General features: G+C 40.0%; 2 protein-coding genes across 5 annotated transcripts in view; one reads left to right on the top strand and one right to left on the bottom strand.

The window, feature by feature from the left end:
- LOC121372205 (collagen alpha-2(IV) chain-like) overlaps positions 1–20,022 on the top strand; it is a 91,889-nt gene extending 71,867 nt beyond the window's left edge. The window contains exons 35-40 of the mRNA XM_041498492.1: positions 506–631; positions 8,199–8,406; positions 10,507–10,619; positions 13,552–13,757; positions 16,588–16,674; positions 17,107–20,022. Coding sequence (XP_041354426.1) covers positions 506–631; positions 8,199–8,406; positions 10,507–10,619; positions 13,552–13,757; positions 16,588–16,674; positions 17,107–17,394 — 1,028 coding nt within the window. The 3' untranslated portion in view covers positions 17,395–20,022. The remainder of the gene's footprint in view (positions 1–505; positions 632–8,198; positions 8,407–10,506; positions 10,620–13,551; positions 13,758–16,587; positions 16,675–17,106) is intronic.
- Positions 20,023–20,421: 399 nt separating this feature from the next.
- The window catches only part of LOC121372215 (phospholipid-transporting ATPase IF-like), an 82,239-nt gene continuing 75,041 nt past the window's right edge, over positions 20,422–27,619 (bottom strand). For 2 of the 4 annotated variants that reach the window (XM_041498504.1, XM_041498518.1), the window contains exon 29: positions 20,422–22,663. In XM_041498504.1, coding sequence (XP_041354438.1) covers positions 22,409–22,663 — 255 coding nt within the window. In that variant the 3' untranslated portion in view covers positions 20,422–22,408. Of the gene's footprint in view, positions 22,677–27,619 lie in introns of all 4 variants that reach the window. The other 2 variants (XM_041498512.1, XM_041498526.1) reach the window with 2 other exon arrangements.

Raw genomic sequence — 27,619 nt, 5'->3', positions numbered from 1 at the left:
GTGCTACTGACTGTTGAAACGTGTTGTCAGGCAAATATGCAGGAAATTGTACAAGGGATCTAGACTATGACGAATGAATTCTTTTAGAGAGTTTTTTTAAACAACAGTGACAGGTGCAGCAGATAAGCAATGTTCACACCTTCACGGATACTAGTACCCATTCAGTCTGACCACTGTGACAGTGTATCAATTAAGAAACAGTGACTATGGAATGCATTAAAATTAAAAGTCTCACACTGGTTAAAAACTTCGCCCTCTCTAAAGTTTGAGAGAGAAGTGACTTCGCTCTATGATTTTGACCTCGCGTGAGGCCTGATTATATATATATATATATATATATATATATAATATATATATATATATATATATATATACCATACATATATATATAATATATATATATATATACATATATATACCACACACATATTTCAGTGAAAACATGGATTATTTGGTAATTTTTAGTACTACATATTTCAGTACTTATTCAATGTTATTATTTCAGGTGTCCGAGGGCCGACTGGTGACCGGGGTCCAGCTCCACTAACAATCCCTTCTGGACCAAAGGGTTTCCATGGAGATCCAGGAGAGCCTGGCTATCCAGGGCTGGATGGAGAACGTGGACGGCCAGGTATGTAATATGTGTATTTTATTTAACCAAGTATATACCAGTATTTGGTTTATTTAACGTCTCAGACCCAAGTTTTAACCTGTGAAAATGGACATTAAGTTTGGTTAATCTACACATTTGTACCACATCTGGATAAAGTTACAGTAGAGTTAAATGAGAGCATGTGAAACAGAGAATTACACTCTAAAATTAGACTAGAGCATGTCTATATAACCATTACTTCTCAGAAGTATGGGTTTTTTTTTAAAGATATATTAAAAAGTGCATTTCGTGGTAGTACAAAGACCAGAAACACTTTGAATGTACAGAAATGGATAATCTGAACAATAAAATATAAGTAATGTCTAATAGTCTTATTCAACTTACTGTACTAGCACAACAACAATGCTATACGACCCTGAGTTATAACCTCCACTGCAGAATTATCTCCCCTTGCCGGATGTATAACCTACACCTGCGCATGGGTAGACCGTATATCCTCGTTTTTTTATTCTGCAGTCCTCCATTGCAGTCGTGTTCGAGTTCTGTTGTAAAATTTTTGTCAAATTGTTAAATTGTTTATTAATTTGTAATTTTGTTTTACTCTGTCATACGAGGTCTTTTGGGTAATTTACACAGGGGGTTAATGTCTGACACGGCTTCCTCGGGCTCCAACTGGTTGGTTGTGTGTGCCGAGGGGGGTTGTCTTAAACGACTGCCCCAGTTTGATCAGCATTTGTTATGTCGTTCTTGTTGTTTTGGACGCCAGTGTCATATCTGTGTAAATTTGTCCCCATCCACGTGGGGGAAGGCTAAGAAGCTGTCAAAAGACGCTGAGCGAAAGAGGATGATTAGACGTGAACGGGACGGGCGGAGCACAGTGGCAACCTCTGGGGTCGTGCTCCATACCGATTTGCCGGCGGTCAGCAAGTCAGTGTCCAGTTCTAAGAGCTCGCGGACAAGTGGTAGGCGCAAGGGCGCCTCCTTGTCTGTTCGCCATCTTCATGGTGATACCAGTAAACCCGAAGCGCCGCTTGGCGTGGAGGGGGCGCTGTTGCTCCCTGTTTCGGCTGAAGCAGGGAAGGTTTCTTCCAGGTCGGGCTCCGTTCCGCCTCCACCGGTGGAGGCGGCGCCGGTTACGGTTGTAACGGGGGCGTCAATCAGAGGGAGTGCAGTCGTGGCAGGAACGACTGTGTCTCTCAGTTCCGACTCCCATCTTGCTGATGGGGGCAGGGTTATCGGTCCTTCTGTGGAGGGGTCGATTAGCTCTAAAATGAAGTCCGCTTTGCGGCGCCGTTTGTCTCACCAGATTTCTAGTGCAGGGTTGGTCGTGGCATCCGAGGGCGCCGTTTTGACCAACGTGTCTTTCAGCATTACTTCGGTGATCGAGCCACTTGGCGAAATCGCGAAGTCTCACAACGTTGTCTCGGTCACGGAGCTGGGTGGAGTTGTTACGGGTGCGACGCCAGTGGGCGTCCCTTCTGTTGTTGGGGCGCCTGTACAGCGTCATCAACTTTTAGATCGTTCGCATGTGGCTATGTCAACTGGGTTGGCTAATCCACACGTGGTATGTTGGGTTCAGAATTCGGCGCAGGATTCGTACGTGTACGAATTTCCTGACGGTCCGGTTCAACGGACACCACCAGTCCCGTTGTCTGCTTCGGCAGGGATCAGGGAAACTGCAGCTTTCTTGGGTGCACCTGTGTCGACACCGATGGTCAATCCGGACCTGTCAGATCGGGGTAGAGGTTCCAGGGCGTTATCCCTCGACTGCCCTGCGTGGGCAGAACCTTTCGTTCAGGGTCCGATGGTTTCGGGTCGCACCTCCCCAGGGGTGGACTCGGGGGGACTCTTTTGGAATATTTTCCTGGCTAGGGGAATGTCTTGAGAATTTCATAGCCTGGCTAGTTGCCCCTCCCACCAGTTTCCTCCACCAGTCCCTCCACCGCCGGGGTTTCCAGCGAGACCGGGGTTGGACGTGCAGTTTGCAGATTCGGCCGGTCCGCATACACGTCCTGCCCATGCAGTTTCGTTTCCGTTACGGTCAGCGCATGGCGCGTCGTTTTAAAAAAAATTCTTCTTCGGAAGAGGATTTCCCTCCGAATCAGTGTGTGGTTTGGGGGAAGGGTCGGCACCAGGTTCGGGCTTGACGAGATTCCCCAATTTGGCCGATGGTAACACCAGATGGTCGATTATGATTTACCAGGTGGTTCCTGGGTTTTGTACGGGAACAGGTCGATGTCGTTATTCTGGTGTGCGCGGATGCAATTCCGTCGGAGGAGGCTGTTCAGTCTTACAAGGGTTGTTGTTTCGTTTGGAAACCGGCCTTTAGCGACGGATGCTCGCGGCAGGCGGATTTCGGCTTGCCGTTAGCGCACAAGGCGCATGAATCTCTTGCGGAGATTGATGCTTTGATTGCGGGGTAGTGATCGTATTTTGGGGGCACTGGTGGAAGAGTTTCCGGCAGCGTTAGCTACCGGGAAACTGTTGTCTGCGACGAAGGTTTGTCCACGTCTTCGTATAAGACATTGGGAGGCTTCCTTCCTTTCACAATCCAGCGGTCATTTCCGCTAGGGTGAAGGCAGACTGCCACCCATCTCCTAATGTCAGTGTGCCACTCACGGATTTAGAGACATTTGGAGGTGTTATCTAAACTTCTTTTTCAGTCAATAACCATTTAGGTATGTTCCTATTTGGATTAGATAAAGCAGTCACGGGAGATCATGGAACTCTTCCGCCCGATGGCTAAGGGTTGTTTTGTTGGCGGCTTCTAAAGCCTATCATCACGTCGCTCAGCTTGCTGGGCGTGTTTTTGCCAACAATTATATCTGCCGTTACTTCTGGCTCGGGGTATCACTACCTTTCGGGATCACTACCTGGCGGGACTGAGAGCGACGACGGGTGTGGTTTAATAACCTACTTTCGTAGTTGCTCAGTAAGGGAAACCTTACATTTTGCCCCAATTTTAACTTGGTCATGGACCAATTTTAACGTCAGGCGGCGTTCTTACTTTTAAGCCTCCACCTGTTGAAGAACTCGTTTCTTGACAAGAAGCGATCGAAATGGGTCGTCCCTGCTGCAGTCTACGTCCATCGAACAGGCTTTTCGGGGAAGCAGGCACGTTTTGTGGTTCTGCTCGGGGCAAGGCGTCTCAGGGTTGGGAAGCGGACGTGATGAGTGTGCGTGAACAATCGAAATCCGTTCCTTCTTCTGTGGGGGGGCAGATTGCGCCATTTGTTCAAAGTTGGTGCGAACTGCCAGATCTGGACCCATGTGGTTTTGTCGGTTGTCCGCACGGATACAGAATTCCTTTTTCTTCACCCCCTCCACTGACCGTCCTCCCCCCGTCTGGTATGGTTGTAGAGTTTCTCGACAAGAAAGCCATCCAGGAGGTGATTTCCCATGGTTCATCGCCCAAAGAAGAATGGCGAGTGGGACCAAATTTTATACTGAACCTAAGCACGCATGAAGTCTTACGGTTATGATCAGGATGCAGACGTTCTCTGGGCGTGCTTCAGAAGCCAGGCCGGGATGAGGGACGTGCGTGGTGCAACAATCGACATTAAAGTACTTGCGTTCCGTTAGCGGTCAGAGCTTCCTAGTGGGGCCGTTTCAGATTGGCCCGTCCAGCCCATTGTTCGGATTTTTGGAATTTTTTTTATTTTTTTAGCATTATTTTTTTATAGTACTTGCGGTTCTCTAAAGTTGGTGCGGATTGGCCACATGCCAGATCTACTCGGGTACCAGTGGTGGGGCGTGTAGGCATCTGTGTGGGTATGATGCCCAATTCCTGGAGGTGCGCGGCATCACAGACGGCATGTATCGTGGGTGTGGACGTTCGTGATCGGACACAGATCTCCGATTGGGGTTTATTCACCAGTTGGTTCAAGTCGAATTAGTGCCAACACAGGTTTTCGGTTATTCGGTGTGGTTTTCGAACCTTGTGGTGAGGCGTCGTCGACTTCACAATTTCAGGATGTTGGCCCGCAACGTTTTCTGGTGGAGCAAAGTGTTGTCCGCGTGTGCACACGATGTGTTGATAGGCCATCTCGAATCGCTGGCGGATTTGAATGGTGCTGTTTTCAGACGGTTTCAAGAGACCAATTGTCAAGGTCATTTGTCCCCGAGTGTGGGATGGTCTCAGCTGGGATAGGGCGCCCTGAATTCACGCGTGGGCCTTGGTTAAGATTCTTCCGATCCAGAGTGTCTAGTGGACAAGGCATGGCCCAGGCCGTTCACTTTACACCCCACTTTAATGGAAGAGTTACCGTGCATGTTCCAATCCCATGCGAGATTTTTGGAAGTACTTTGCGCGTCTCATTACGACTGGCAGCATCCTTCAGGTGTTCTGGACTCCGTTCGGCATGGGACACAAGCCTCCACGTCTTTACTGGAGTAAAGGACGAATGGTGCGGGCACAGCTTGTACAGTTCGTTGGGTATACGGATTCAAGAACATGAGAGGAATTGGTTAATTCCGAGCTTTTTTGGGACATCACAGACGGCTATGTGATCTGCGGGTTGTTCCCAGATTGGGTCAATGTAGCGAATTAGTGCCAACACAGGGTTTCACTTATCTCGGGCGTGGTTTCAAACGCTTGTGGATCGTGGGGGGGGGGGGGGGTTTGGGGCAAGAACCCTCACATTTCAGGATGTTGCCATAGGCCAACGTTTTCTGGTGGAGCAAAGTGTGTCGTGTTTATGGGCACACTCCATGTGTTGATAGGCCCATCTCGCAATCGCTGGCGGCAGCTGAATGTGCGGTTCAGCGGTGAGACCGCTTCACAAAAAACCCCCCCCCCTCATTGCTCCCGAGGTGGATGGTTCAGCTGGGATTTCGCTTGTAGATTCTGGAATGGTACGACAACTGGGGAGTGGTCCTGTTATCGATGCCAAACACATTCCTTCGAGAGGGAGTCCGTGAACGTCGGTCGCGCGTTGGCGGTTATCACGCTTTGAGTCGGTCGTTCAATCCGGTGGGGAGGCCCGGAGGCTTCAGATTCTGGACGGAGTGGATCGTTGCCGTGAACCGGACGCTTGTGTCGTTCCCGGTTATCGAGTTCTGTCAGTTGTGGGGGAGTCCTTCAACTCGATATGTTTGCCACTCGTTCTGAACAGTCAGTTGCCAGTGTTTGTATCACCGGTACCAGACCCACTGGCACTGGAGTACGATGCGTTGAGCATGGACTGGATGGGACTGGATTTTTAGCCTTTCCCCCCCGGTTCAGAGAAGGTTCTGGCGATCGGACCAACCTGGCATCCAAACGAGTTGGGCAGCTCAAGAGGTTTTCTCCGGTGCGGTTGCGACTTCACGCATGGCGGTTGTTGGGGTTTCCCTCCGAAAACTTCACGAGAAACCGAGGCTTTTCTAAATGGGTTGCTGAGCTCGTCTCCTCTTCGTAGCACCAGTCTATGGAGAGGGTCTACCAGTGTCACTGGCGCGCTTGGGTTCGTTGGGTGACTGAGAGGGACGTGGATCCCTTGTCGCCTACTGTTAATGACTTAGCTGAGTACTTTCTGGCTCTTGTCCAAGAAAGACAGCTGAAGGTTCAAACAGTGAGAAGTCACCGGTCGTCCATTTTCACTACTCTGAGGCAGTGTAGACGTCAAGATTTCTCAACGAATCTCGTGTTGCATGACTTGCTTAAGTCGTTGCAAAACACGGTTGAGAAGCCTTCCATTTTGCCTAAATGGAATGTTTTTCTGGTTCTGCATGCACTCAAAGGCAAGCCCTACGAGCCTTTGAAATTCGCCAGTCTTCGTCATTTGACGTGGAAAACTTTGTTTCTGGTCTCACTAGCGGCTTGCCGTCGTATTAGTGAGATTCATGCTTTTTTGCATGATTTGGTGGATTACAATACGGATGGGTCAGTTACATTACGTACTGATCCTGTATTTGTGGCTAAGAACCAGGTGCCAGGGGAAGAGTTTCCTCCGGCCATCATTCAGTGTTTATCTCGTACGCTTTCTGCGGATAATTCTGATAGACTTCTTTGTCCGGTGCGGGCTTTGAAATTCTATTTGGAGCGTACTAGAAATCTCCGGCAAAACACTAAGAGACTGTTTATCTTTTTCACATGCCAACCAGGAGACATTACGAAGAATGCTTTGTCGAGATGGATTGCTGCAACCATCAAACTGGCATATGAGAAGGCGGGTGATCATGTTCTGCGGAATTTCTCAGTTCGACCTCATGAGATTCGGGCGATTTCTGCTTCCTTTAATTTCCATGATTCTTTGGACATTTTCAAGGTCATGAGTGCGGGATTTTGGAAAGGTTGACACACGTTTGACCGGTTTTATTTCCGTGATATGGCTGTTGGTCCGGACGGAACTCGGCGGATTCAGTCAGTCATTGCAGGGCAGCAACTCATTTCGGTGCGCAGGGCCACGAGTAGGGGGCGACCCTTATTTCGTCTGGTCGCTAGCGGCAGTCTTTCTGGGAGATAGTTCTCCACATCCTGTTTGGAGAGTGGGGGGTGGATGGTTGACTATCTGGGGCAGTCGAATGTCTTTTACCATTACTTGGTGTGCGGGTTTCCTCACCTTGTTAACTTGGTTTACTTTTAATTGGGATTGTAGTTCTTCAATTTAAAAGTCACTTTGACATTTTATACCTCGTATGATGTGGGTTGCTTTTTTACTGTATCATTACTTGAGATGAACACTACTGGTTGAATAGGTAAGTCCTCCTTGTTTTCTTACCTCCTCCCTTTAATGTTAAATTCTCGTGCTTTAACGGTGTTATATCACGTCTGTTATAGCATTGTTGTTGTGCTAGTATGGTAAGTTGAATAAGTACTAGCACAACAACCGTTACCTCCCACCCGCCCCGAGGGAGGTCTTTTTTGATTCAGTCATTCCGGACTTTGAATCGATAACAAGGATATACGGTCTACCCATGCGCGGGTGTAGGTTATACATCCGGCAAGGGGAGATAATTCTGCAGTGGAGGTTATAACTCAGGGTCGTATAGCATTGTTGTTGTGCTAGTACTGGGTAAGTATGAATAATAATGAAAATTAGAAACAAATTTTCTAATTTTATTTATCAAAAAAGGTTCTCATAGTGAAAGACACATTGTAAATTTGGGTCTGTTACTTTAATCGGGTATGTAAACCTGTTTTATATAACAAGGTGTGTAATATATATATGGAACCACGTATGTAATATTTATATTATTTAATGGGTACATATATTATGTAACCAGGTATTATTCATAAGGTATGTTACGTTTGTTTATATAACCAGGTATGCAATATGGTGTTTTAGTTAATCAGGTACATAAAATGTTATACTGTTCAACCAAGTATTTAATATTGGTTTTGTAATACATTGAAACCTCTATAAACCAGACACACATGGGACCAAGTAAAAAGTCTGGTTTCAAGGGGCATCCAGTTTAGAGAGGTTATTTTCTGTAAATATTAATAAAGGGGCCTTGAAAAACATCTGGTTTTAAGAGAATTCCGGTTTACTGAGGTTTTAATTTTAAAGAGTTTCACTATATTTTGTCATGAAATAGACATAGATTAAAATGTCCTGAGGTGTTTTTAAAGAAAAATTCATTTTGTTTTCTTTCATCGTAGGCCAAGATGGCTTGCCTGGATTACCTGGTAGGAAAGGAGAATCGGGTTACCCTGGAGAGCTGGGTATCCATGGTGATTCTGGGTTGCCGGGTGTGCGTGGACTGCCAGGTCATGATGGGATGCCTGGACTGCCTGGTCTTCCTGGTTCACCTGGTCATCCTGGTGACTCTGGTGATATTGGTGGTGGCCCTGGTTTGTTATTTACCAGGTAGGTTGTTTGTAATTGCCGTAAATCTTATAACAGAAGTTAGGACTGGGCTCCAATCAATATATAATTAACATAAGAGTGAAAGGGCTGAAGTGTGGCTTGTTAGGTGATGCTGGTGATAGACCTGGCTTGTTATTTACCAGGTAGGTCGTTTCTAATTGCCATAAATCTTGTAACATAAGTCAGGAGTGGGCTCCAGTCAGTATATAATTACCTTAAATCCTCGAGTAGAAGGGCTGAAGTGTCATTTGTCAGGTAGTGTTGGTGATGGACCTGACTTGTTATTTGCAAGGCAGGTCGTTTCTAATATAATTGTTGTAAATCCTGCAGGAGTAGGCTCTAGACAGAATATAATTACCATAAATCCTTAAGTAGAAGGGTTGAAGTGTTATTTCTTAGGTGATGTTGGTGATGGACCTGGTTTGTTAACTGCTATGTGGGTAATTTTTGATACCGTAAATCTTGCAACAAAAGAACTTTGGATGGGCTCTAGTGAATATACAAAACAGAACTGTGGTGAGCTCTAATGAATACATGGATATATATTTACCATAAATACTGCAGTAGAAGGACTGGAGTTGGCTTTGACATGTGATGTTGATGGTAGATCTGATATATTTTTCAAACAATGCAGTTTCTAATATAATTACCATAAATCTTGCAACAAGGTTAGTCACTTGTTAATATATAATTATAATGATCCTTCAGTAAAAGGCTGAAGTGGGTTTTGTTAGGTAATATTGTTAATTGACCAGGGTCCCATTCCACGAAGCGATCTTAGCCCTAAGATCACCGTAACTGCACACCTAACATATGCACTTAAGGTGATCTTAGCGCTAAGATCGCTTTGTAGAACGGGGCCCAGGGCCCTATTCCCTGGAGTGATCGTAGTGCTAAGATTGTTTCGTGGGACAGGGACGTGGATGTAAATTTAAAACAATGTCTGTGCTAAGCTCTATTCATTACCACAATTACTGCAAATCCTAAACACATACCTCACCATGAATTTAAATGTTTCTAACAGGGCGCAAAGCAGCACTTTATATTTACTCGCCAACTGGCTAGTGGATGAAAAAAAATACTAGCCAACTAGAGATTGTTACTCGCCAGGCAACATATGAAGTACATGTATTAGTATGGATAATTATAATAACATAATTAAAGAACTTTAAACACCAACCTCATCCTATTTTGTTTTACTTTCCTTTGTAAACCGCTTTTTAATTGGGTTACGTGATTCCGACAAGTATACCGACGGCTACAGTTACTGAAACTAGGACGTATTTTATTTATTTATTTATTTTTGTTCACGATATGCTATCGTTACCAACAACTTTCTCGAACGTTTTTTAAAAATTTATTTAGCATATTCCCGCCATGTAACATTTAGCTTAACTTTAGGTGCAAACAAATTGGTTGCGAAGCAATTGGTCCAATGCTTTGAGAAAACTCATTTACAATCGGAAAACCCCGATGTGTCACGAGGCTTTCCGAACACCTCGATCGTCAAGTCGGCCGGAGAGTGTGATATCCGCAAACGGGGCAAAATGCGGAAGTGTATTTTTACAGTTTCGATCATTAGTATATGTGTTGTCTGACTGATTAGTGAAATAAATGTTCCAGTGACAGCTTCATTCTGAAAAAATAATCTACTCGCCAAAAGGCTAGTGTTTTGCAAATTTAAATCGCCATAACAGAATTTCACTCGCATAGGCGAGTGTTTCACTCGCAGTATTGCGCCCTGTCTAATATTGCAACAAATATTTCCACTAGTATTCTTTTGTATTTAATATTGTAATGAAGGCTTCTAATTGAAAGTTTGTTTTGTTTAACGACACCACTAGAGCACATTGATTTATTAATCATCGGCTATTGGATGTCAAACCTATGATAATTTTGACAGTCATAGAGAGGAAACCCGTTATATTTTTTCATTAGTAAAAAGGGATCTTTTATATGCACCATCCCACAGACAGGATAGCACATACCACGGCCTTTGAAATACCAGCAAGTGAGTACCAGACCGCGCAGCAAGTGAGCACTTTACCACTGGGCTACATCCCGTCCCTGTTTCTAATTGATGCATATTCAATTTTTCAGACACAGTCAAGCCGCTAGGGTTCCGGAATGTCCACGGGGCACCTACAAGATGTGGGATGGATATTCACTTGTCTACGTTATGGGCAATTCACGATCACATGGACAAGATCTCGGTAAGCAAAATATCACCATTACAGATTTATACGATATTAAACAAGCTTCCATTTCATATCATGTTTATGTAACGAGTAAAATAATGTTCATTCAAGCTTTTAGCAGTGACAATGAAATTTACAATGAGAATATCCTATTTATTACCCATATTTTAAAATTGATATCAACAAACTCTTTTGACTGATGTTCCAGTAAAGTCGTAGTGCACTAATCATTCTAGTGTGACATAACACTTTCATATGAACCTAGATATTTTAAACCTGTTTGATACAGGTCCATGGAACGGTATCTTTATATAGAGTAGAGTCCCCTCCCCCCATCCCCCATCCCCTGGTTCCTATTGGCCTGAGCTACAGGTGTAGCAGGGGTTCATTACTGAAATTTAACTGGATGTTGATGGATCCAACTGTGGTTTCATTTTATGTAAAGTTTGCACTTATTAGATCAACTTCTTGTTTAGAATATCAGTGTCTGTATATTCAATGTGTTTTTGGTCATCTTAATATTTGTAAGAAGCCCAAACTGGATTTTGTCTTCCAATAATTTCATATGTACGAAAAAAAACATATTTTAGGAAATAAAATTAAATTTAACCTAGTACAAATATTAGAACGATCAGAAACACGTTTAATATACAGCCACTAACATTTTATGCAGAAAAATATATTTGATATGTAATTACAATCGTTAAAAAGTCTCTGTTAGTTGATAACATCTTAAAAATTGCAGCAAACACAGGTATATCTCTTTAACATAAAACATTAGTACTACAGTCAAATCCGCTTATTTGGATGTGCCTCGTGCAACAAAATTATATTCAAATAAGCGGCATATTCAATAAACCGAAGGTACAATTTCGACATACGATATACCCAATTAAGACCTCTTGTTGATTTATGCAAACCCTAATTACGATTCTCCCAATTTGGGCCTCATGACATGTGGAATTTTCGTCAGAAACGGTAAGTATTTTGTGTTAATAAAATACTGATTCCAAGTTCCATATTGTGACTGTTATCATTATTAAGTTTGTACGCCTAGAAGTAGAAGTGACTAAACATCTAATGACCCAGATAAAACCACCAGAAGCTCAATTAGACTGGCCACAGTCAAATAATTAAAAGGCCGTTATTAACTTCTTGATAATTAAATGGCTATTATTAACTTCTTTGTACATTTGTAAATCAAATGCAACAAGACCCCACCCCCACCACCCAATATAATCTTGAATAAGTAGTCATTTCCATGTTCTGTATTTTACCAGGACGTCTATCTGACTAATCTGTGTGCATTTGTAACTGATTTGACAGGTAAACTAGACTGGCCAAAGTCAAATAAGGGAAAGGCCGTTATTCAATGTAACAGAAGGAAAAACACAAACACAAACGCTAATATTGGGCCCGATATTGGAATGTCTTTTGTCTGGCGACGGAAAACCATTCTGATAAGGCCTTCTCCACATTGGCTGCTTTTCCCGTTCTCTGTCTTTTTCGTTCTGGGTTAGCATTGGCGAGATACTAGGCACATATCTCGTCATATTTCTGAGCCAAAGATAAATCGTTTCGTTTCCGTTTATTTGCCATGTTGACATTGTGAAGAAAAAAAAGTTCTTGTCAATATTTATAGCCAAAAGATTATTAATCCAACTTGCTAAGAAAATCTCCTACAACTTACCTTTTGTCGGCATTTAACAATTTAAACAGTAATCACCATAATCGGTCACCCCAAATGGGGCCTCACATTGTGAGCTGCAGAGGAAAAATCACGTGATCAAAAGATCCCGCTAAAAATAACACTAGTAGCAAACGGCTTTTGTTTGTTACTGTCACCGACAATTCATAGAGAAAAATATCTGACAAGTGTTTATTTATGGATTAAACATACACTGCTTCAAAAGTGGCCGACATGAGATTAAGTGATGCCTGCTTACGGAACGCACATGGCCGCCAACAAGGTGGGAATGACCGACTTTGATCCTTGATTGTCCTGCATTGTCTCGGCCATTGGGTCACATTTGAGATGAATCTCAGAGTTCATGGATTAATTACGATGTAATTAGGAAATGTATTGATTAATAACTAGTCATCCGAAATAATTTAAGTTTGTTGTAAGTCTTTTCTCTTTTTTTAACAATGAAATTAAATAAAATTAAAAGTATTCATTTCTGCATGTACGATAGTATGGTATTACGTACGATCATAAATTAAAAAAAAAAAACATCAAGTAACACAAACTTTCCTATGTTTTACATGCAATTGCCATTCGGCAAGGATAATTTTATATTCAAATATCCGAAAACACGTTAAAAAACACATCCAATTAACCGTTGGATTTTGTATTGCCATAATGGTAAATGGTTCCGTGCAGGACAAACATATTCAAATATCCGAAATATACAATAATCCGACATCCAATTAAGTGGATTTGACTGTATTAGTATTTTATTGTATTAAATGAAATTTTTACATTCAATTTGGGAATTACTGTTTTCAAAATTAGTAGAATGATTATTTTTGAATTTTGAAATTCATCATTTGCCAAAAAAACCTGGGGTTTATAGGCATATATACTTTTTTCCCCCCATTTTATTTTTTACAATATGTATGCGGTTGAAACAAATATAGCAGATTTACAAAGCTGAGCTAAATAACTCTAAAGATGAAGACTGAATGAACAGATTTATAAAGTAGCTACTATAATATCAAATATTAAACAGAAGTTTTTCAATTTGCAGGCATTGAAAAAGAAGTTTCCTAGATGTTATCAGTGTATTTACATTTTATTCTGTTAGAATTTGGATCCGTTTATGAACTGAAGAAAGATACATGCATCTGGTGTGAGGGGAGTTGTATCCTAGTATTAATTTGCATTTTGGTGTCTATGAATAAATATTCCATTGAAGATTTTTTACCATGAACTGTGAACTTGCAGGTAATGCTGGCAGCTGTTTGAGACGATTCACAACCATGCCGTTCATGTTCTGCAACATCAACAATGTGTGCAACGTGGCCTCGCGCAATGACTACAGCTACTGGCTGTCCACGCCGGAGCCCATGACGGCGATGATGAACCCTGTGCGGGGTGAACAGATCCGCTCGTACATCAGCAGGTGTTCTGTGTGCGAGTCTCCAGCTCCTGTGAGTACTGGGACAATCTACTTGATCTTACTGGACACTCCTACTTCTTTGACAGTAGATCTTACTGGACACTCCTACCTCTCTGACAGTAGATCTTACTGGACACTCCTACCTCTCTGACAGTAGATCTTACTGGACACTCCCACTTCTTTGACAGTAGATCTTACTGGAAACTCCCACTTCTTTGACAGTAGATCTTACTGGACACTCCCACTTCTTTGACAGTAGATCTTACTGGACACTCCCACTTCTTTGACAGTAGATCTTACTGGACACTCCCACTTCTTTGACAGTAGATCTTACTGGACACTCCCACTTCTTTGACAGTAGATCTTACTGGAAACTCCCACTTCTCTGACAGTAGATCTTACTGGACATTCCCACTTCTTTGACAGTAGATCTTACTGGAAACTCCCACTTCTTTGACAGTAGATCTTACTGGACACTTCCACTTTACTTCTCTGACAGTAGATCTTACTGGACATTCCCACTTCTTTGACAGTAGATCTTACTGGACATTCCCACTTCTCTGACAGTAGATCTTACTGGAAACTCCCACTTCTTTGACAGTAGATCTTACTGGACATTCCCACTTCTCTGACAGTAGATCTTACTGGAAACTCCCACTTCTCTGACAGTAGATCTTACTGGATACTCCCACTTCTTTGACAGTAGATCTTACTGGATATTCCCACTTTACTTCTCTGACAGTAGATCTTACTGGAAACTCCCACTTCTCTGACAGTAGATCTTACTGGATATTCCCACTTCTCTGACAGTAGATCTTACTGGACATTCCCACTTCTCTGACAGTAGATCTTACTGGATACTCCCACTTCTCTGACAGTAGATCTTACTGGATACTCCCACTTTACTTCTCTGACAGTAGATCTTACTGGATACTCCCACTTTACTTCTCTGACAGTAGATCTTACTGGACACTTCCACTTTACTTCTCTGATAGTAGATCTTACTAGACACTCCCACTTTACTTCTCCGACAGTAACTCTTATGGGACACACTTATTTTATTTTTCTGACACTAGATCTTACTGGACACGCCCACATTAAAGGGCGTGTGATGGAGCTCAGTGGTACATTAAAGGGCGTGTGATGGAGCTCAGTGGTACATTAAAGGGCGTGTGATGTAGCTCAGTGGTACATTAAAGGGCGTGTGATGTAGCTCAGTGGTACATTAAAGGGCTTGTGATGTAGCTCAGTGATACATTAAAGGGCGTGTGATGTAGCTCAGTGGTACATTAAAGGGCTTGTGATGTAGCTCAGTGGTACATTAAAGGGCGTGTGATGTAGCTCAGTGGTACATTAAAGGGCACGTGATGTAGCTCAGTGGTACATTAAAGGGCGCGTGATGTAGCTCAGTGGTACATTAAAGGGCGTGTGATGTAGCTCAGTGGTACATTAAAGGGCTTGTGATGTAGCTCAGTGATACATTAAAGGGCTTGTGATGTAGCTCAGTGATACATTAAAGGGTGCGTGATGTAACTCAGTGATACATTAAAGGGCGCGTGATGTAGCTCAGTGGTACATTAAAGGGCGCGTGATGTAGCTCAGTGGTACATTAAAGGGCACGTGATGTAGCTCAGTGGTACATTAAAGGGTGCGTGATGTAGCTCAGTGGTACATTAAAGGGCGCGTGATGTAGCTCAGTGGTACATTAAAGGGCGTGTGATGTAGCTCAGTGGTACATTAAAGGGCGTGTGATGTAGCTCAGTGGTACATTAAAGGGCGTGTGATGTAGCTCAGTGGTACATTAAAGGGTGTGTGATGTAGCTCAGTGGTACATTAAAGGGCGTGTGATGTAGCTCAGTGATACTTCAAAGGGTGTGTGATGTAGCTCAGTGGTACATTAAAGGGTGTGTGATGTAGCTCAGTGATACTTTAAAGGGTGTGTGATGTAGCTTAGTGGTACATTAAAGGGTGTGTGATGTAGCTCAGTGATACTTTAAAGGGTGTGTGATGTAGCTCAGTGATACTTTAAAGGGTGTGTGATGTAGCTCAGTGGTACATTAAAGGGTGTGTGATGTAGCTCAGTGATACATATTTAGATGCTTGTCTGAGGTATGATATTTAGTACTGACAATTGTCAGTTAGTGCTATATCACCCAATAACAGTATGTTTCATCAATTATTTTCTCAGACGATAGTAAATATATTTCCCCATTATTATTGTACTATAGGGTACTACATATGACAGTTATTGTATTATAAGTATTACAATGATATTTTATTTAGCAATGTCACAGTTAATGTATTAGAAATATAATAGCAATGTGACAATTATTGTATTAGAAGTATTACACAGATATTATACTAGCGATATTATCAATGTGACAGTTATTGTATTAGAAATATTACACAGATATTATATATTAGCAATATGACAGGTATTGTATTAGAAGTATTACAGATATTATACTAGCAATATAACACAGCTATATTATCCATGTGACACAGTTATTGTATTAGAAATATTACACAGATATTATATATTAGCAATATTACACAGCTATATTATCAATGTAGCAGTTATTTTATTAGAAATATTACACAGATATTATATATTAGCAATATTACACAGCTATATTATCAATGTGGCACAGTTATTTTATTAGAAATATTACACAGATATTATATATTAGCAATATGACAGTTATTGTATTAGACATATTACACAGATATTATACTAGCAGTACAATGGCTATTCTGTTAGACATATTACACAGATATTGTATTAGCAATACAACACGGTTATTATACCATCAGTATTACGTTTGTTTGTTATTCACAATGATATAAATGTTTGTTTCCAGGTTCTAGCTGTCCATAGTCAGACAATGGTGATTCCAGAATGTCCTCTAGGCTGGCGGGGCTTGTGGATTGGTTACAGTTTTGTTTTGGTAAATTTGAAATTTGTATTTTAGTTCAGTTTTATATTGGCAGATTGAAAAATTATGGTTTTGTTACATTTTCGGTTTATTAGGTTTAAATTTGTTTCCATATTTTATTGTTATTTATTGGTCTAATCAAAATTTGTGTGTTTGTTACAATTTTATATAGTGCTGGAGCAAATCCTCAAATTCAGGCAAAAATGATAGAAATATTTGGGCAAAATGTGCTAACCTGAGACCTTTTTTTACCATTTATTTCACACACAAAATTAGTTGTAAAAATGCATAATCATTTGTTTGTAACCCTGTATAGCTGTTTGGCAGTAATGCTAATATGAATACAGGCATTTTCGTTTAATTCGGGCAAAACCCAGCCTGTACCCCCTACCAAAATGGGAGCCCATACACCTATGATAACACATCATCTCATTCTGCTTTCAGAACACTGGTGCGGGTGCACAGGGATCCGGCCAATCTCTCGACTCCCCAGGCTCGTGTCTTGAAGATTTCCGCTCGACGCCGTTCATCGAGTGCCACGGCCACGGCACGTGCAACTACTACGCCACGTCTCTAAGCTTCTGGCTGGCCACGCTGGAACGCGGAGACCAATTCCACAGACCTCAGTCAGCCACGCTTAAGGCGGGCGATCTCCGCCGCAGAATTAGTCGATGTCAAGTCTGTCTCAAGCAGAGAGAGAATGAAAACTTTACATTTAGGTTTAAGAAATAATCTTTTAGTGGGTCTGTATGTAATAATAATTAGGTTTAAATTATCAGTAAATTCATTTCATCATATGTTCTGGTTTTTAGTGTCGGGACATGGTGTGTTTGATCTCGCCATGGAAATGTCGATCCATCAAAGACATAATTATGCATGTTACAGTGTACATAGTTGTTTTGTATATGACCCTTAGTTCAAGCAATGTGAAATGCTGGATGATTTTAGCAGAGAAGCTAATAAATACCATAATTATCCAAATAAATGTACTGCATATATTGTTAAAGGCTAGACAATCAGTACTCTAATTCTTCAAATAAATGTACTACATATATTATAAGAGGAAATATAACAAGTACTGTAATTCTTCAAATAAATGAACTACCTATATAATTATAGACTACATAATTGGTACTGTAATTCTTCAAATAAATGTACTGTATGTTTTTATGAAAGAAAAGGAATATTTAGCTACACTTCAGTTCATTTTTAACTAGGACATTTGGTCTAAACATACAATAATTTTGACATTTGGTACCGATACTAAAAAAATCATGAATAGATACGTGAATGGCAGAGGATAACTCTCACCTACACAAAATTCATGTAATAATTATTACTTAATTTTCTTGTCTATTAAGTTTTCTGTTCATTTTCCAAAATAATTATTAATAAAGACCCATACGCTGTGTATTTATCGTGATAATTATGGTATGTGTAGGTTTCCTATTGTTCAATGTAGCGAACAAGACTGATTTTATGGTGCTATTTTGTACGATTTTAATGTTATATATATTTTGTACATTTTGATATTTCGATTTTGTAGATTAAGTAAGACTGCATTTCAAGATGTGTCTTGTTTGTAAACCTAAGATAAATTACTGACTGTGCAATGTTTACATTATTAACCAACACTGCCAAATGAACTTGTTCATATTCATGAATATTCATGAAGCTTGTGATACTGTTTTAATGTTGTTTTTCTGTCGTCATATGCATAATAAGAAATTTTGTATGGATTTTTATTTTATAAGACATTTAAATGTCTTAATTAATTAAAGAATACATGACTAAGAATGGTGAGTTTGTAGACTTTTTATGCTAAACTTGTGGAAATTTGTAGTTTGACTAATTTAGTGATTATGTTTGAATAAATAGAATACTCCTTGATGACATTTCATTAGGTTGATCTGAGGTAATATATTTGTACCTATACCACTGTATGCAGGGCTAGCTATGGGTCAGCAGAAAATTTTGCCAAATGATCTAGCAAACTTCAAATACTGCAGAAATTCAGTTATTTTTGTAACAAAATATAAAATAGTTCATGAAATTATTTCACCAAATTAAAATAAAATTCGCCAATTGTTTTTGAAATTTCCAGTTGGCGAATTTGGCAAGTGCCAGAGCTAGCCCTGGTATGGGAGGCAAGTGTATATAGTATTAGACTTGTTTATCCCATCCAGCAGTCCATGTGAATTTGCATCCGTCTGTCCATCTGACTACACAAAGACGGGATTGGGTTTCAGTGTGCAGGGGTTCAGCAGAGTGATTTCTCAGCTTTTTATCGGATTTTAGGTGGGGTTTTTTTTGGTTTTTTGCATATAATGATTGTTACAACATAAGACTGGATTTGATCTAAAATGATAAAAAATGACCTTTATTAAGGTTATAGTGCAGAGGTTTCAGCTTTTAAAAGATCATTTCAGCTTTTATTTATTTAAAAATGTGTCACACTTCTAACTAGTCTCACAAGTAAACCACATTGCCCATTTATAATGCTCAGTTAAAGGTGCTACTAGTAGTACCTCGTATAACAACTACATGGCAGTACATGTAACTGTAGATTTTAATGAATATGCATGTTCCTGTACCACTAAGAATAGGTACATGTTGCCCATACAGTTCAAAATATCTTGGCTTCTATCAAAATGACATGTCCAACTATGAAGTGACATGTCCAACTATGAAGTGATAAGTCCCACTACGAAGTGACAAGTCCCACTGCAGTGACAAATCCCACCATGAAGTGACAAGTCCCGCCATGCAGTGATACGTCCCACTATACAGTGACAAGTCCCACCATGCAGTGACAAGTCCCACTATGCAGTGATACATTTCACTATGTTGTGACAAGTCCATATTATAAAGTGACAAGTCCCATTATGATGTAACAATCGCACAGAGTGACACGTCTCACTATGAAGTGACACATTTCACTATGTAGTGACAAGTCCCATTATGAAATGAAATCCCACTACTAAGCAACACTACCATCAGATTTGAGAATATACTTTGACAAATTCCAATCCTTAAAATTATTTCAATGGGATACATTGTTTAAGAGATGGTTGTTGGATAATTTAAAGAGTAACCTACCATTTTGTATTATGTTGATGTCCCTCCTGTAATATTTTTATTAATCAGTCGCTAAAGCTCAAGATTAAAAAAATATATTTCACGAGGGACATGAACTTGATACTAAATGGAACCTGGCATCAGTTGTAATGGAGTTACATAGACTGCATTTCATGTGCACATCATGTTCTAAGTTAATAGCGTGCAATGGCAAAGCTGCCTAAAGCTGCCTTCACCAAGCTCAACTGTAACTATGACTGACAAATAAAGTATCACACACAACAATGTGCTTTGTTCTTCATTACATCAAATGATTACATTATATATATAGAGAGAGAGAGAGAGAGAGAGAGAGAGAGAGAGAGAGAGAGAGAGAGAGAGAGAGAGAGAGAGAGAGAGAGAGAATTAGAAAGAAAAGTTAGAGAGACATTCAGACACAGAGACGCACAACTTAATATTGTAATCAGGGGAGATAACACAATCCCCCCATTATGGAGTCTGGCGATTGTTATATTAACAGTAACACCAACTTACTCTTGCCGCCGCCTGTCTGATCATGGTGTAAAACCCAGGGGATGCCTCTGCTCTCACCGAGTGATTACCCAGGGTCATCTGGCTCAGGTCAAAGTAGGCAATAGCTTGATATTTTACATATAGGATAAATAGAATTCACTACTCATGTTCTTTAATAACACTTTAAAAATAACATTTTAATTAAATTTTGTGTAAACCACTTGGCACAATTTAGTTTGACATCACTCATTTTAACTACATCTTAACTGCATCTTATGAAAATGTTACACTTGGGTATACAGGTCTTGTTGGCTTGTAAAGAAATGACCCATTCACAGCAACACATTATTAACTAGAGACCTTGCAAATTTGCATATACCTTTAAATGTGCATACCATTTTTAACCGGGTGAATACATTAAATTATCACATGGGTTTATGACATCCATATCATGGGTAAGTTGAAGGATAAAAAAATTATTGCTAATTTATACAAAATACTGGTGGGTTAGCAAATCTTTTTTTGTTTTTTAAATAATAATATCCAAACACTTGTGTCTTTTAGCCGAACCTATTGTGCTGAGGTGTTGTTTAAATGTGTATTCATTGTATTTATTGGAAGAATGATATGTATCATATAAGATGCATCTACTGATATAAACGATCTAAATGAAGAACCAAGCATGTTTGCCATTATTATAAAATGTATTATAACAACATTATGTGACAACTGTTCAGTTTCCATAATGAAATAGAAGAAAACATAATGTATTCACATTCTTAAACAAATGTGTAATGAAGGTATGACAATGTTCAGAAAATATAACATGAAAATAACAACCTAATTAACAACTTGAACTGCCAGTACACACATAGAAAAATAATTGTAGTTTGGTAACATATTTTACACTATATGCATAGGATTTTTAAAACATTTTTTAAAGTAACCTTATAAATGTGTTTGTTCAAAAAGACTAAGTCCATTGTCATGGCTTGAGGAGCCAGTTGTTAAGTATAATTAGAATAAATAAAAGCTATAAACTATCAGTCAGTCAAGTTTCTTGCAGTTAACTAATGCAGTATGAACATACTACAAACTGATATGACTATATTGTTCTGTTCTTGCCATGAACCACTTTTTAAGATAATCTTGTAGTTTCTTCAGCGAAGTCTTCCATTCGATCATCCATTTCTAAAGACAGTGGATAACTGTTGCAATATGAACATATTACAAACTGATATGACTATATTGTTCTGTTCTTGCAATGAACTACTTTTTAAGATAATCTTGTAGTTTCTTCAGCGAAGTCTTCCATTCGATCATCCATTTCTAATGACAGTGGATTAACTGTTGCAATATGAACATACTACAAACTGATATGACTATATTGTTCTGTTCTTGCAATGAACCATTTGTTAAGATTGTCTTGTAGTTTCTTCAGAGAAGTCTTCCATTCGATTAATGTCATCCATTTCTAATGACAGTGGATTAACTGTTGCAATATGAACATATTGCAAACTGATATGACCATATTTAATTGGACGGTTCTTGCAAGTAACAACTTTTTAAGATAGTCTCAGAGAAGTCTTCCGTTCAATCAGTGATATCTACTGATTTCTAATGACAGTAATATGTACATACTACAAACTGATATGAACATATTGGACTGTAACCACTTTTTAAGACCGTCTCGTGGGTTCTTAAGAGAATTCTTCCTTCCATTTCAATCAGCGATATCCAGTTGTAATGGAAGATGAACATACTACAAACTGATATGACCATATTGGACTGTAACCACTTTTTAAGATCGTCTCGTGGTTTCTTCAGAGAATTCTTCCATTTCAATCATTGATATCCAATTGTAACGGAAGATGAACATACTACAAACTGATATGACCATATTGGACTGTAACCACTTTTTAAGATCGTCTCATGGTTTCTTCAGAGAATTCTTCCATTTCAGTCCATGATATCCAGTTGTAAAGGAAGATGAACATACTACAAATTGATATGACCGTATTGGACTGTAACCACTTTTTAAGATCGTCTCGTGGTTTCTTCAGAGAATTCTTCCATTTCAATCATTGATATCCAATTGTAATGGAAGATGAACATACTACAAACTGATATGACCATATTGGACTGTAACCATTTTTTAAGATTGTCTCGTGGTTTCTTCAGAGGATTCTTCCACTGGATTGGTCATTTCTAATGGCACTGGATCGGTGATGTCCAGCTCGAAGATCGGCTCTTCTTTGGCAGCCGTGTTGAGCCGTGTCTCGGCCGTCTCGGGATACCTGTTGGTGTAAGCGTTTTTTGAAAGTTCCGTCTGTGACATATCGTAGTACAAATAACTATTGTCTGTCGGGCCCAACTTTGACAAACAAGCTGCGTCGTCGGCCTGAATCCTCTGTAAAACAAAACTATTGAATTGACAAGATTCGTTAAAACTGAAGTAAATTCAAAGCTGCTCACGTAGGCCACTGGTATTATGCAGCCAGTTGTGTTTTGTGGCACTAAACCCTAGTGGTATATGATCATGTTAAACTGGTTACCTACCTACCTACCTTCCTTATGGCCACTTTCTGTTGTCCCAAATCATTTTAACAAATTACCCTGATATAAGGCAATGATAATACTGTCCATAAAAAATAAATTTGGTATTAAATATGAATGTAAATTTTAACAAAAGGATTACAACAAAATCTTTCTTTGAAAGATGCAGTATTTATACAAAACTGGTGTTTGTGTTTGTCATTGACATTTCGATGACCAGTCTATAACCACTATCATGTTCTAGTGACCAATCTATTGTGTTCCAATGACCCAAAAAGATTTTATTTAACGACACCACTAGACCACATTCATTAATCAATCATCAGCTATTGGATGTTAAATATTTGGTAATTCTGACTCGTAGTCGTCAGAGGAAACCCACTACATTGTTCCACTAGCTGCAAGTGAGCTTTTATATGCACTTTCCCACAGACAGGAAAGCACATACCATGGCCTTTGACCAGTTGTGATGCATTGGTTGGAACGAAAAAAAACCCCAATCAGTTGGTCTTATGACACAAGTACCTCAGGCGAGCGTTCAACTGCCCCCCAATGACCAGTGCATCATGTTCTGATGACCAACGCATCATGGTCCAATGACCAGTGCATGGTGGTCCCCCACTGAAAGCAAACAACGGACAACAAACACCAGTGAGCCATTGTTAGTTACAAAGACAAAATGACCGTAGGCCAATGATAAAGCCACTGGTGGTCCACCACTGGTCAACCAACTTCAGTGACTAGCCACTGGTGAGCCATTGTAGGCTGCCCATACAAAATGGTGGTGGATCAACAATGAAAACACCGATAGTCCACCATCAGAAACTAACAGTGGACAACAAGTGACAGACAACATGATGGTGGTTCAGTGATGAAGTTGCTGATGGTCTGTCCATCACTGGCAACAAACAATGGACAACCAACACCAATGAACAGTCATTTCATTTCATTTCAATTTATTTTCTTGCTTACATCCAATTAAGATTCATCGGCCTCGGTGGCATCGTGGTTAGGCCATTGGTCTACAGGCTGGTAGGTACTGGGTTCGGATCCCAGTCGAGGCATGGGATTTTTAATCCAGATACTGACTCCAAACCCTGAGTGAGTGCTCCACAAGGCTCAATGGGTAGGTGTAAACCACTTGCACCGACCAGAGATCCATAACTGGTTCAACAAAAGCCATGGTTTGTGCTATCCTGCCTGTGGGAAGCGCAAATAAAAGATCCCTTTCTGCTAATCGGAAAGAGTAGCCCATGTAGTGGCGACAGTGGGTTTCCTCTGAAAATCTGTGTGGTCCTTAACCATATGTCTGACGCCATATAACCGTAAATAAAATGTGTTGAGTGCATCGTTAAATAAAACATTTCTTTCTTTCTTTCTTTCCAATTAAGGTTCAAGTACACACCTCAGCCATATGGGCTGTCCAGGACAATGTGTTAGTTGTTAGTGGTTAGTAAAAGAGAAGAGGGTGTAGTGGCCTTATACCTACCCATTAAGTCATTAAACTCGCTCTGGGTGGGAGCCGGTACAGGGCTGTGAACTCTGTACCTACCAGCCGTATGTCCGATGGCTTAACCACGATGCCACCGAGGCCAGTTAATGAACAGTCAACATGGGCTTGATGAACCAACAATGAACTATTGGCAGCAAATAATGGGCAACCAACACCAGTGATTAGCTACCAGTAAGCTGCCCAGCCAACATAACGGTGGAACAGTGGACCAATGATGTCGCTGACTGTCCACCACTGGCAACAAACAATGACTACTAACAAAGGATATCTGCCAGAGGGTACAAAGGGTAAAATTACGTACTAGAATCCTGGAAATTAATGGATAAATTCTTTTAATTTTTCAAAATATTATATTAAGAGGATTGCTTTTAAATTTTTTTGTCACAATACATGAAATGCAGTATCTAATTTCAAACCCATAACCACCTTGTAAGGACACTTATGATCTGTTTTGTTTTTATTAAGTACCCTCAAATTATTTTATGGCAGTAAGCCATCATGGGCTGTCAAGACAAAATGGTGATGGATTAATGATGATAAGTCACTGCTTGTCAACCACTGGCAGCAAACACTGAACAACCAACACCAGTTACTAGATACCAGTGACCCATCATGGGCTGTCCAGACAACAAACAGTGACTAACCAACACCAGTGACCCATCACAACATGATGGTGGCTGCCCACACAACATGATGGTGGACCAAGGCTGAAGCAGCTGATTGTCCACCACTGGCAACAAATACTGAGCAACCAACACCAGAGACTAGATACCAGTGACCCATCACAGGCTGTCCAGACAACATGATGGTGGACCAAGGCTGAAGCAGCTGATTGTCCACCACTGGCAACAAATACTGAGCAACCAACACCAGAGACTAGATACCAGTGACCCATCATAGGCTGTCCAGACAACATGATGGTGGACCAAGGCTGAAGCAGCTGATTGTCCACCACTGGCAACAAATACTGAGCAACCAACACCAGAGACTAGATACCAGTGACCCATCATAGGCTGTCCAGGCAACATGATGGTGGACCAAGGCTGAAGCAGCTGATTGTCCACCACTGGCAACAAATACTGAGCAACCAACACCAGAGACTAGATACCAGTGACCCATCATAGGCTGTCCAGACAACATGATGGTGGACCAAGGCTGAAGCAGCTGATTGTCCACCACTGGCAACAAATACTGAGCAACCAACACCAGAGACTAGATACCAGTGACCCATCATAGGCTGTCCAGGCAACATGATGGTGGACCAAGGATGAAACCATTGATTGTTCACCACTGGCAGAAAACACTGAACTACCAACACCAGTGATTAAAGTACTGTCGGAAATAGAATAAAAATGATTTTGGTCAATTATTTCTTTCATATTAAACTGACAAGTAAATATTTTGTAAATACCTATTTAATGATACTCTACCTAATTTAGCATTTACTTGTTTGGGTTGTCATTGATGTACAAGGTGGTGTTTACTCTTGAAATTAAAATAAAGATGTCAGTAAACAGGTGATTTGTGACCTTTATTGGAACAGACTATAACACATTTTGATCCATATGTGTCAATTTCATTTACCCTTAAACAAACTTTTAATTTAAAACTGCAAGTTAACTGATTATTTAGAATTGCATCATAACTTATTAATTATGACAAGCATATTTATTGAATATAAATTAAATATAAGTACATTAGAAATTTACACAATCTTGCAACATCTTAAAGGTGCTATATCATAGTTATATGGAGCATCTGTTTATGATAAAGATTCTCCAATAAAAATGTATTTTCTACTAGTAGATAAAATTATTTCCTATAATCATTTAAGGGCATATAATTAAAGGTGTCTTCTTTAAATGTTAAATCAAAATTATGTATGTATGTATGTATGTATGTATGTGTATATATATATATATATTATTTGCAATAGCTGTCATTGTGCAACACTGATATAGCACCTTTAATTAGTACAGGTATAATAGATTACAAACTCAAAATGGTTCTTTACAGTTTTGCTCAAAAGTTACTTATAAATGACTACAAATATTTTGTTTTGGAGAGGGATAGGGGTAAACCATCATCAGAAACAGTGCCTCACATATTGGTACTGCAATGAAATTGACACGTGTTGACCAAAATGTGTTATAGTCTGTTCCAATAAAGTGCACAAATCACCTCTTTGCTGACATCTTTCTTTTAATTTCAAGAGTAAACACAACCTTGTACATCAATGAGAGCCCAAACAAGTAAATGCTAAATTAGGTAGCCTATCATTAAATAGATATTAACAAAATATTTACTTGTCATTTTAATATGTAAGAAATAATCGACGAAAATCACTTTTATTCTATTTCCGACAGTACTTTAGTAAAGTAAAGTTTGTTTTATTTAACGACGCCACTAGAGCACATTGATTTTTTTATCTTATCATCGGCTATCGGACGTCAAACATATGGTCATTCTGACACTGGTTTTTAGAGGAAACCCGCTGTCGCCACATAGGCTACTCTTTTATGACAGGCAGCAAGGGATCTTTTATTTGCGCTTCCCACAGGCAGGATTGCACAAACCATGGCCTTTGTTGAACCAGTTATGGACCACTGGTCGACAGTACTTTAGATACCAGTGACCCATCATGGGTTGCCCAGACAACATGATGGTGGACCAATGATGAAGTCACTTATGGTCTTCCGCTGGAAACAAACAATGGACAAAGACCAGTGATTAGTTACTAGTAAGACATTATGAGCTGCCCAACTAACATGATGGTGGTTCAATGATGACAAGCAATGCAAAACCAACACCAGTGACCCATCATGAGTTGTCTCAAACAAATGTCGATGGATCAACCAACAAGTAACATTTTGTTCAGTATCGCTTCATGATTTGCTAAATAAGTTTCAGAGATTGCTACAGAATTTTTAAACATTAAACAGCAATTGCTAATCAATTTTTAATTGACTAGAAAAATCACTAAATGTCCCCTGATCAACAATGAAGCCAATGATCCATCATTGGACCATCAGCATTATGCTATCTGGATTAGACATTTTTTAAGTACGAAAAAAAAAACCTTTTTTTTTTTTTTAGCAAATAAAATGAAGTTTCACCTTTTACAAACGCTAGGACGACAAGTAATACATTTTAATATTAAACCACTAATATTTTATGCCAAAAACTAAATTTGATATATGATTATCCTCTTTAAAAAGTCTCTGTTAGTTGGCAAACTCTTAAAGTGCTGTTCCAGACCATACACTAAAATTTCAAATTCCACAATTAAGTGCCTTC

Source organism: Gigantopelta aegis, chromosome 1 (genome assembly GCF_016097555.1).
Source record: "Gigantopelta aegis isolate Gae_Host chromosome 1, Gae_host_genome, whole genome shotgun sequence".
Lineage (NCBI taxonomy): Eukaryota > Metazoa > Mollusca > Gastropoda > Neomphalida > Peltospiridae > Gigantopelta > Gigantopelta aegis.
Note: the sequence above shows the minus strand (reverse complement) of the source record. Positions and strands in the feature narration are given on the sequence as shown.